This window comes from Hyperolius riggenbachi, chromosome 7 (genome assembly GCF_040937935.1).
Source record: "Hyperolius riggenbachi isolate aHypRig1 chromosome 7, aHypRig1.pri, whole genome shotgun sequence".
In the NCBI taxonomy this organism is placed as follows: Eukaryota; Metazoa; Chordata; class Amphibia; order Anura; family Hyperoliidae; genus Hyperolius; species Hyperolius riggenbachi.
In genome coordinates, this window is record NC_090652.1 from 141458220 (window position 1) to 141470804 (window position 12585).

Consider the following 12585-nt stretch of genomic DNA (forward strand, 5'->3'; position numbering starts at 1 on the left):
CTGTTGGGCTAATGAATGCCATATTAAAGTTGTCTCTGAGTGCAATTTATAAAAATTATTATTTTATTCCTGTTTCACAGTGTTTCATTTGTTTGAAAGAAATTTCACTTTGAAGTTGTCTGTATTTTTGTTGTAAACTTTTAAAAGACAGGTTTATTTCTGTGATGGGATTTATCTTAAAAAAAAATGCATGCTGTTGTATATCTCAGCATTATTTGTAATTCTATTTGTTCTGCCTTTTTTCTCTAGGTGAACTCCGTCAAGCTGTTGTTCTCATGATGAATAGGAAAGATGAACTGGAGGAGCAAAACACGTAGGTTTTCTGTGGAAATGCTAATTGTGTTAGATTCTGCCAATGCTGCCAGAACAAAGGATTCACAAATTTCATGCTTTCACCTGTAGCAAATGTTGACTTGTTGACCCAAATAGCAGTATAGATCCTCTGCGATAACTCCACTTTCATTTGATACTCATACATAAATTACAGGAAAAGGCAAATTGTTCCTAATTACCTATGAATGGCTCCTTTAAAGGCAAGTCACAGAATTTTCTTACAATTGCTCTGATTTTTTTTTTCCTTTAGAAGAATATTTTTGTGCCTTCTGAATGTAGGTTATTGGAAATACTCTTACCTAAAAGCTGTCTTCGTTTCCTTTCATATTGAATTAGATAAAAAATAAATCCTATACAAAATGGGGTTCACATTAGTTGTTTTGCTGAAGTGCAGTTGTGACAAGTTACCCACGATGGTCATTGTATTTTTGTGGTCTCGGTGGGATTCTACAGCTCGCGTTTTAGCTTTCACTTCATAGAGATCCTTCCTTCTAAAATGCATTTTTGATCTTTCTCTTCCTGCCTTCAGGAAAGTAGTCAACAAAAACAACAACAAAACATTGGTAAAGCGCTTTTCTCCTGTAGGACCCAAAGCACATAAGCTTGTCTCAGATCAGTACATAGTGATGTGTTCAGGGGAAAAAGTTATGTGTTCATAAATGCCTGACTAAACATGTTGTAATAGGCGCCTTATATATCTTGTGATAACTAGATAAATAGTAGGATTAAATAGCTCTTACCACCTCAAAGGAATAACCACAATAGGTAAGTTTGTTTTATTCATGCACATTAGACATCGCATTTCACGGGTGCTGGCCTGCTTCCTCAGGTTGATATAAAAGTGCCTCGGATATCAGTGTTCAATGGTTGTGAGCACCTCTTTAAATCTCAGCAGTGTTCCACGGTCATGAGCGCCTCTTGCATTTAAAGAGGAGCTCACGACCGTGGAACAATGCTATCTGAGACACTTTTGTATTGACCTGAGGAAGCGGGCTAGCACCTATGAAACACGTCTAATGTGCATGAATAAAACATTAACAAACCTATTGTGATTATTAGTTTGAGGAGGTAAGAGCTATTTACTCCTAATATATATAGTTATCACCAGATATATATGGCGCCTCTTGCAAGGTTTTAGTTTAGCCATAACCCTTCAGGGCCAATATTGCAAACCCTAGTGTTTCCAATACTGTATATCCAAGGAGTGCGACCGGCCAGAACCTGCCGAGCAGACCTGGGATACCGAGCAGGAACTTTTTTTTTTTCACATGGGCATAAATGGTGGTTGAAAGAACTGCAACCAACCTTAGTGAGTATAATACTTACACCGTACTATATTAATCTGTACAGATGTTACTGCACCATTGGGCTCCTGGTCTCTCTCATTTAGAAACTTGGAGGAGTTATCGACTACCAGGAATCACATCAGCTTAGACTAAACATGTGGCTTTTCAGTTTTGATTTAAACATGCCCAGGGTTGGAGCACCACAGTTGTTAGGGTTGCCGGCAATCTGGTTGATTTGTTGCTGAGCCAAATGGCGGCTCACCCTGCTCCCGCTCAAATTCCCGGCGGCGCCAAACACTATTCCCCCTCTGAGTTGTAGCAACTCAGAGGGAGAAGTAATTTGTGGGCCAGCGATTGCCAGAACCCCGAATTACCCTTTGTGTGCGGCGTGCACTATAGCATTAGTGCTATAGTGGCGCCCTGCCTTCGGCGCTGAGCACTGAAACCACCTGCTTCGCTGACTCTGCTCCCATTTTCTCTCTAATGTCCAGTACCAGTGGGACTTGACTCTCTGGTTTATCTAGGAATAACAAAATGTAACAAGCAAAAAGCACAGAGACCACCCTTTGGTCCCTGATGTTTATACTCTGTAACCTGCTTAGGAGAATCCATGATAGGAGATCTATTGCAATATTGAAGAGCAGCGGTGACAACGGACAACCCTGGCTCTTGCCTCTGTAAAGGCAGAAAGGTGAGGCTAGAAAACCAGGATTTGAAATTTTGCTTTCGGATTCACGTTAAATGCCTTTCCCGCCTCACATTAGTCACCATCACTCTCCCCCTTACAAAACCCACCTGGTTGGGATGTATTAGACTTGGAACTAACTGAGAGAGCATGTCTGCCATCCGCTTGGTTAATATTTTGAGGTCTTGATTTATTAGGGAAATAGGGCGATAGGAGTCCAGTTTAAAGGACAACTGAAGTGAGAGGGACATGGAGGTGGCCATATTTATTTTTCTTTAAACAATACCAGTTGCTGGCAGCCCTGCTGATGTATTTGGATGCAGTAGTGTCTGAATAACACCAGAAACAAGCATGCAGATGCAATAATTTTGTCTTGATCTGACAATAAATTGAACACCTGATCTGCTGCATGCTTGTTCAGGGTCTGTTGCTAAAAGCACCCCCCCCCCCAGGACCCCGTGCGCTGCCTGGCCAATCAGTGCCAGGCAGCGCTGAGTGGTAGATCGGGACTCCCAATGACGTCACAACGTCGATGACGTCATGGCGACGGGGGAAGCCCTCCAGGAAATCCCATTCTTTGAACTGGATTTCCTGATCTGAGATCGCCGGAGGCGATCGAAGAGGGTGGGGGGTTGCCGCTGCACAGCGGCTATCATGTAGCGAGCCCTGGGCTCGCTACGTGATTTAAAAAAAATGTTTTTTTAAAAAACTGCTCTGCTGCCCCCTGGCGGTTTTTAATAGATCGCCAGGGGGGTTAAAGTACAACTGTAACAAGAGGGATCTGGAGGCTGCCATATTTATTTCCTTTTAAGCAATACTATGTACCTGGTAGTCTTCTCACTGCAGTTGTCCTTTAAAACTTTGAGTCACTGATAGGATTGAGTCAAATGTTCAAATACCTCTCTGTCTATATTCCAGAAGCAAAATGTTTCTTATTTCAGGTGTATGACTCAGGAACTCCTGAAGCCAAAAGATCAGAATTACAATATAGAATGAGACTAGCAATGGCACCTTTTACGTTGTTTTCATATAAAAGCACTGCTTCCAGCTATGATTTCTTGTTATAGTCAACAGGAATTTCTTGTTATAGTCAACAGGAATTGTGGGCAAGCTTTTTCCACATTTTGTTTATTCTAGATATGCCAAAGAACCATTGTTATACAGTATTATGTATTTATATTTTTCATAGTTGTCATAGTCTTTCCCATTTTATGACCTAATCTGTATATAACAGGGTATTTTATTTATACTATTTTATTGTGTTATTATCTATTTTCATGGGAGAACACTGAAGATATGACACTTTAATATAATGTAGTCCAGAAGTAGGGAACCTATGGCTCGGGAGCCAGATGTGGCTCTTTTGATGGCTACATCTGGCTCACAGTTAGGGGTTGATTCACTAAGCTACACCGCTCAAGCAGCACCGCTTTGTGTGACAGCGCAAGTAAAATTTTCAATGTAAGCGCGCTACTGCTGTAGCATGCACTACTAACTTACTCGCCCCCCCACTTTCCCAAACTAAGGGCTGCTCCAATTGTCCCACCATGGATCCTGTCAGGTTCAGTGACTTTGTAGGACAAGATCCCCGCACTTTTGTTGTCCCAATAAAGTGAAGCCCAACTCAGCTAGCTAATTGTATGAACTGTTAGTCGTATTTCCCCTGTTTTGCTCTGGGGGCAATTGCTGATGTTGCTGAAACCCAAGAGAAGCTAAAGACGTGTCTGACTCTTTCGCTGCCCAAAGGATCAACTGTACACACATCTCCATGGCAACAGGGATGTGAGCCCTCTGCTGCGCATGCGCACTGTCCCAGTTTGAAACATATTGTATGGCGCCCACGGAATTACATTTTAAAATATGTGGCGTTTCTGGCTCTCTCAGCCAAAAAGGTTCCTGACCCCGATGTAGTCAGTGTAAATATGCTGTACATTTGTTATAAAAATGGACCAACACACAGCCATTATGTCTAAACAGCCATTAATACCTAATATCACTCCTCCATGATGAAGCTGGTGGCAAGGCATTGGTCATCATAGAAGTGTGTTTGAGGTCATAATCATGTTGTAAAACTGCCTTGCAGGCCAGTTTCTGAGAGGATGGCATCATGCTCTGCTTCAATATGTCACAGTACATGCTGGCATTCATAGTTCCTTAATGCACTGTAGTTCCCCTGTGCTATCAGCACTCATGCAGCCCCAAACAATGACACTTCCACTACTGTGCTTGACTATAGGCAAAACACACTTCTGTTTGTATTCATCACTTCCTTGCTGCCACACACACTTGACAGACACCTTCTAAACCAATTAAGTTTATGTTGGTCTCATTAGACCACAGGGCGTGGTTCCAGTAATCCATGTCCTTAGTCTCCTTGTCTTCAGCAAACTATTTGCAGTTTTTCTTGTGCATCATCTTTAGAAAGGCTTCCTTCTGGGATGACAGCCATGCACTCCAATTTGATGCAGTGTGCGGTGTAGGGTCTGAGCTCTGACGGACTTATGTCTATTTGCAAAAGACATTGCAACAAGAAAAAAGTTCCTGGAACTCACTGGCATTAATAATTGTGGATACCTCACCAGAATGAGGGAGCATGAGTCTGACCGATACGGTACACCATTAGTAAAATTTATAAGGTCAGGCTCTGCTTCACTTCCAACATTAATCTTTATTCAAAAACGTACAAAATACTGTATAGTCATAGTTGTGTCACTTTAAAACCATAAAACACACTGCGAGATTTAAACTGCACAGCCGGCTGGGCACACGCAAACCGCACTTCAATCGCACCAGTCACACCTGGGATCCCATCATACTCGAGCTGTATCTACACTGAACCGTGAAAGGATGAGTCCTGTTCCTGCCAAGCAGAATATCCACTTCAAAGAGATCTTCCATATAACCAGGAGTAAAGCTGGTTATACACTAGGCCGATTACCCGCCGATCGACAGCAGATTCGATCACTGGGATCGAATCTGCTGTCAAATCGTTCACGCAACACGCTAATTTTCGATCTATTTCGGCCCGAAATAGATCGGTCCCGTCAATCGCGCCGTGCGGAAAATTACCGTCGACCGCCGCGGGTAAGCAGCGCATTGCTAGCGGCGTACGACCGACGCAGGTATACATTACAGGAGGAATAGAATCCGCACACCCGCAGGTAGAGTCCAAGGGTTTTTATTTAATCCAATTCACAAAGGCAGTAAAACGGCTGACATGTTTCGGATCATATCCTTACTCATAGCCTAAACAAACTGACATCTTTGTTTGTTTAGGCTATGAGTAAGGATATGATCCGAAACACGTCAGCCGTTTTACTGCCTTTGTGAATTGGATTAAATAAAAACCCTTGGACTCTACCTGCGGGTGTGCGGATTCTATTCCTCCTGTATCCTGATTTGCCGCACTGACTTCCAGCACTTTGCTCTGGGTAGTAGAGGTTGAGCGATCTTATCTACTACAAGCAGGTATACATTACCTGAAGCTGGCTCCCGGCATCTTCTCCGCATCACCTCCCGGCTGGCATCGCTTCCGCATCCCGGCATTCAGCATAACTTCCTGTGTCACTGCAGTGACAGCGGAAGTACAAATAGAGGGCGCTCTATTTAAACTTCCACTTTCACTGGAGTGACAGAAAGCTATGCTGGATGTCGGGATGCGGAAGCTGATGCGGAGAAGATGCCTGCCGGGAGCCGATGCGGAGAAGATGCCCAGGACCAGGCTTCAGGTAATGTATGCGGGGGCCCGGGGGGGGGGGGGATTGGCGACAGCGGCAGCTCAGCAGATGGTGAATCGGTTTCAGGCTGAAATCGATTCACAATCTGTTTGCAGTAAAGGCATCCATACGATACCTCTCTGATCAGATTCAGAGAGAGATCTATCTGTTGGTCGAATCTGATGGCAAATCGACCAGTGTATGGCTACCTTTAGATTTCCACTAAGCAACAGTCTATGACCAATTGGAATCCACTGGCACTAATCCACAGGTCCAACACCCCTATGCGGTACTGAGACTACAGTTCAATAGTGTGCATACAGGATTTACTGTAGTGTAGTGTTGTGCCAACGTGTTTTTTTTCTGCATAGTTGGATACCACAATTCACTGTTATGATGTCAGTGTTGTGTGGGCTTAATATAATTTTTTATCCTTATTTACATTTTAGTGACAGTGCTTCACTAAGTGCATTACAATGAATTGAAAAGGGATAGATTTTACAAACATACCATGAACCAAATGATTGCAAAAACAAGACACAGAAGCCTTTAGTCTTAGAGATAAGGAACTCAAGATACAGTAAGGGGGAAAGTCATTTGTGCCTGGAGGAGTTGTACAATTGGTGTGTTCACAGACAAGGCCACCATTGTTAGCAAACAAACGTTTTGCAACGTCATTGTGATGAATGAGCCATGACAGACAACATTGCATGTTTCCAGTTAACAGAAGCACAAGTCTACTATTCAGATCAGAAGATCAAATACTGAGAGCCACATCCAACCACACATGAGGGTTTTGTTGGACCGTCGTTATCATCATCCAATACCTGTGTTTTCTGCCAACGAACACCAATTATTTTCCAAACAAATCTCCGGGAAGGAACGTCTACACGGACAATAATCTTGGTCTATCTGTGTCTTTTTGGCATTGTTGTTCCTGTGTTTTTGCTTTGATACTCTGGTGTTATGACGTTCCTTGTTTGTTTTAGATGACGACCATCTAAAGGTGGCCACTAATCATCCAATTTTACCAAATATATGTATTATAAGGGTAAACTGAGTAAAAATCTTGAATGGATAATTTAGGCAGTCCCTTATATTACATAGAAATTGTAAGATTGGATGAAAAAGATTAGATCATTAGTGGCCACCATAATGTGTAAGATGCTTTAGTGCACGGTAGAATGTTGGGGTAGATAAGCAGTTTAGAAAAAAATAGTTTGTCTATTGTATTAAAGGGAAGTTAATTGCACTTTCTTTGTTAAATCATTTTATTAACATTGCATTACAAAAAGACCTGCCTAGCAGATATGTAAAGAAATCAGTCTGAGAAGCAGCAGTCATGATCACGTGCTAAAGCAGGATGCGATCACAGCAAATCAGAGTTTTACAAATCACCTGCTTCTAGATATGACCACCACTAGTTGCTAGACCTGTGTGGGAATTGTTCTATTAGATAAACAGTAGGATGGAAACTTGTGTATCTGACTGCTACTGCTGTGCTTTGGACCTAGAGACCTGTGAGTGATCCAGCACAACAATGTCCGCTGGTTGCCCCTACTATATACATCTAGTTTCAAAAGTTTTTGTTAGGTTGAAAAAACCAAATCAACAGTAAAAAATATGGAACGCTTCACTAATTTGCGTGTCATCCTTGCACAGGGGCCATGCTAATCTTCTTTGTATCGTTCCAATTTTTAGTATATGTCCTGCCGAAGCGAGGACTACTGTATACATTTAGAAGTGCCGCAAGTAATGGCACGAGGTACTGCCGAAAGCAGAATAACAATAGTTTTAGTGATATTCTACCATCATGTGTTATTGATAGTAGAATATCGGTAACACCACTGCTAACCTACCTCCTACCTATGCCTTACACTAACAAAACACTCAACTAGGGTTGATAGGATTGGGTATATTGACAGCCACACACTGGAACTGAGGCACAGTGACTAGCAGAATCCCTTCCTAAATGGTATATGTAATACCTAAAATATAACTTTTATTAATACTGATTAAAATAACAACTGGACCACCACACCACCACCACCAACATATAACATGAAAATGGAGGGGGGTTAGGAAATAACAATTCAGGTGGTCTATAAGTGGACACTCTGATAACAGTGGAACAGCATATAAATATTCTTACTTGTGAGCCATTATCAGGTTGGCTCTGACTTGGGCTACATGCTGTTCCACTGTTATTATGCACTGTTGAGCACTGCACCTTTTTTATTTTACTGATTAAGACTAGATTACGTTAATGTCAAAACATGTCAATTTTTAAGGGGTGATGTGTATGTTTTAGGGGGGTGTACCTTTGTGCCTCTTATCTGAAGCCTGTACTTTCTTCTTTTTCTTTTTTGTCTTTTTTTTTCTTATTTTGGAAACGTGTACCTGGATTGGAACTAAGCAATTTATTTTAATGATAGTGGATGTTTATCCTGACTTATGACATCCCTATCATTTATGTACTCATGACACTGTGATATATTTTTGTCAAAGTGTCTACTTATAGTCCATCTGAATTGTTATTTCCTAACCCCCTCCATTTTCATGTTGAATGTTTGTGGTGGTGGTGTGGCCCAGTTGTTATTTTAATCTGTATTAATAAAAGTTATATTAAGGGGGGGGCGGAGCCGGCAATGGAGGAGTTAGGACGTGTTCTCCTGAGCTCCCAGCCTCGTGCGCTTTTTAAGCCTCTTTTAGCCTATCTCTCTCCCCTCATGAGCACCCAGAGGGGCAAGAAAAAGAATAACAAAGGAGGACAAACTAATCAGAGGTCACAGACTCCATCCCAGCGCCCGTTAACCAGATACTTCCAAGCACAAAGCTCCGGGCAAGAATCCACCAAGATGGCCGACGCTGCACATTCTCCCACCCAGGCAGCAGGCCCTAGCAAAGCGGGCCCGGCAGCGCTTGCCAATCTTGAAGACATCTGGAAGTACCTACGTAGCCTTCCGACAAAACAAGACCTGGACGAGCAGAACGAGCGTATAGTCACCTCCACGCACTCAGAAATAACAGCGATACGCACGGACATTTCAGGCCTGGCTGAGGAGGGGTGGGTATCCATTTTTTAGAAGCGGCGCGCTTCTTTCGTGGATGGGGGCCTCAAGTTATGGACTGCTTGGGGCCACCAACACCTTAGCTGCACCCCTGTTCCTGACCTGATACAGATGACACATATACAGGATCATAAATCACCGATTCTGTTAAAATGTAAAATGCTGCTGTTTTGTTGTTTAAAAAAACATTGAACATTAAACTCATTTAAACATAGGACCTGATTGAGATGATGTGGCAGCCTAGTCAGATGCCAGGAATAGAGCTGTTGCTAGCCCAGTTGCCCAAGGACAAGGCCATATTTTTTTATATGTATAGTGGCAAATGAGAAATAATGCTTTACCTAATGTAAAGGTTGTATTTTTTTTTATAACATTTGATTTAAGGACTAAATGGAAAATACCTTCTCTTTACTTTTATGTTACTTCACTCTTTGTAATAATTTTGTACTTCATAATTACTAGCTTGATTTGTGGTTATCGGGATAACACCAGTCATGTTTGTAAGCAGGAGAGGTTACATTCTTGGTTTATAGGGAAGAAAGGCATTTGTTTCTTCCTTTCTTTTTTTCCCCCTCAATTGAACATTCATTGTCTCTGTCTCTACAACATATTTTCCTTATTTGTCATTGCAGCACTTTCCTTCTCTCCTTTACTGCAGTAGTTTTACTTCACCCTCCACCCCCTCAAGGGTTTTCTTTCTCTTTACCACCCTTATCGCCACGCTTTCAGAGGTACCCTTAATCTTTTGCTGCTGTAGCACAAGTCTTCATTACCTCTGCTCGATACATTCTTCCACTCTGTCCCATCACTACATTTCTACATCCGCCCTGTCTGTAGAACACCACTGTCATTTGGACTGAGTTAGTCACAAAGGCTTGGAGTGCAGATCGGCCCTTTAAGGGGATTTTCTCTGAGAGAGAAAATCTGCAGTTCTGTCAGCAGAACTAGAACATACCAAGAAGCTGTTCTAGTACAAGGCCGCAGGTCTCCCTGACCTGCGCATGTACCGCCACTAGAACAATAAACATCAGCCATGTTATGTAAATATCCACATTCCTGCATATAGGTCAGAAGCCTCATTGATTATTAATCAAGTAGGTGTGTATGATGACACCACGAGTGGGTCCACCAATAGTCTGATCTAGGGGGGTGGCGAAGATGATGTCATATTTAACTCTTTCCTAGTCAGTATTAAAGGCGGAGGGAGCTATGGGAGCTCATTCTGCTCTTTACTTTCGCAATAGCTCGCAAGGCTGACTGGGACCTCTAAGTATGTGCTTCCTTTCTGTAATCTGATATAATGTATGCTGTACATAGGTAGTCTAGATGTAACATAGAGTAGATACAAGAAGACCTGGGTACTTTCAGCAGGAAGGTACTCGCGCAGCTGTAACGCAACATGGAAGTCTGCTTTGCCAGGAGATGATAAACTGTATCTATCTGTATTTCTGTTACTGGAATAAATAACGTAAACATTGAAGAAGCCTGAGGAAGTCTATCTCCTACTTGCTGTGTGGAGAGTCACGTGATCTCACAGTCTGTGAGACGTAACTGTAAGAAGTTACTGGTGTCGAAGCAAGGTGATATAAAAGCAGGTTCTAACAACTGTGTCGCAACAAGACTAACGATCTCATTCTGTGCTCCTTGTCCTGCTTTGCTGCAAATACTGGACAGCTGTGTTGTGATTTTTCCCCCCTGATATATGGCAGACTCAGCTTTCTTCAGTGAGTCTACAGCTTGCACTGCTAGGTGCTGATTGGTTGTTGATATAGATCAATCAGCCGTCATAGTTCAACAACCAGATAATTTTACTATACAGCCACTCAGTATTACCAGCAGAGCAAGAGAGATCGTGCAAACATGTATGTAAACATTACAGTAATAAAAAAGACTGTAAGCTGTGAGATGTTAACACGTCATAACTGTCTACTATTACTACATGTAAATTAGCATAGACACTGATAGCACATTATGAAAGCCTAACTAAACCTACAACTTCTTCTGTGTTTGGAGCAGAAAGAACAAGGAAGAGTTGGACTCTGGGAGGTTTTTTTTTCTTGCTGACCACATTCACTATGAGAATTTCCATCACTTCCTTTTCTCTTGAGTATCAATGGACAAAAAGTGAAGGTGAAAATATCTGCTCAAAAATGAACCTCGATAAACTAATCCGTTTTCCCCTCTAGAGTGGGGATGCATTTCGAACGCTGTAATACAAGTATGCTGCTAGTCACCTGTTGGGTACCACCAAATGACAAATAGTAAAGCACCCAGAGGGAAAAGAGAAAACAAGTGCTACTTGGCCTTTATTCAATTCAATTTTTCTCTTAGGAGATAATTTTTTTTATAGTCTGTTTCAAATAACTTTTCATCACTCTGCAAAAAAAGTACCAAAAAGTAGGTAAAAAATACTGTAACAATAATTCTGAGTATTTTCTTGCTTGCCGGTGGCTTAAAAGGCAATTTTTTAATAAGGTGTCAAAATATTATTATTTACATAGCGCCGACATCTTACGCAGCACTGTACAGAGTATATTGTCTTGTTACTTAATTGTCCCTCAGAGGGGCTCACAATCTAGTCCCTACCCTAGTCATATGTCTATGTATGTATTGTTTAGTGCATGTATTGAAGTCTAAGGCCAATTTTAGGGGAAGCCAATTAACTTATCTGCATGTTCTTGGAGGAAACGGGAGTACCCACACAGACAAGGGGAGAACATAAAAACTTCATGCAGATAGTTCCCTGTCTGGGACACAAACTGGTGATCTAGCACTGCAAGGTTAGAGTCCTAACCACTACGCCACCTATCACCTAGGAGAAAACTTAGGAGTAAAAGTGAATTTAATAAGGGCCTTATGGGCCTGATGCACTAACTAGCGGTAGTATTGCCTTCCAAAGCCAGCGCATGGCAATATTACTATTACTACTTCAGCAATGTACTGTGACTTACACTATAAGCACGTACTCAAGTAACGCGAGCATTGCTTCAGTAACGTGCTTTGCTAATGCGGGCTGAACTAATCGTGTAACTCGCAGTACACTGCTGCGGTAGTACCAGTAATATTGCAGTGTGCTGTCTCTGCATGGCAATATTAATGCTAATTAGCCACTTTCATTAAAACACATCACAAATATGTTGTTAATTTTGCATCTAATTATGTGCATAATATACTGTATAAATTGGCAAATGATTCATGATACTGTGGCATAGTGGTTAGCGCTCTCGCCTTGCAAGCGCTGTGTCCCCGGTTCAAATCCCAGCCAGGTCAACATCTGCCAGGAGTTTGTATGTTCTCCCCGTGTCTGTGTGGGTTTCCTCCGGACACATCGGTATAGTCCCACATACCAAAAACATACAGATAAGTTAATTGGCTTCCACCCAAAAAAATTGGCCCTAGACCATACATGCACTATATGATACATACATATGACTATGGTAGGGACTAGATTGTGAGCCCCTCTGAGGGACAGTTAGTGACAAGACAATATACTC

At 42.0% G+C, this 12585-nt stretch overlaps 1 protein-coding gene and 1 non-coding gene across 12 annotated transcripts in view; one reads left to right on the forward strand and one right to left on the reverse strand.

Moving 5' to 3' along the window:
• SNX29 (sorting nexin 29) overlaps nt 1–12585 on the forward strand; it is an 875170-nt gene that overhangs the window by 194153 nt on the left and 668432 nt on the right. For all 11 annotated transcript variants that reach the window (XR_011022742.1, XM_068244702.1, XM_068244708.1 and 8 more), the window contains exon 12: nt 250–313. Coding sequence is in view for 10 of the 11 variants with exons in the window: in XM_068244702.1 (XP_068100803.1) it covers nt 250–313 (64 nt within the window). In the remaining variant the exon portion in view is untranslated. The remainder of the gene's footprint in view (nt 1–249; nt 314–12585) is intronic.
• On the reverse strand, nt 7638–7745 carry LOC137526283 (U6 spliceosomal RNA). Its single transcript, XR_011023101.1, has one exon. It is a non-coding gene; the product is annotated as a U6 spliceosomal RNA (small nuclear RNA).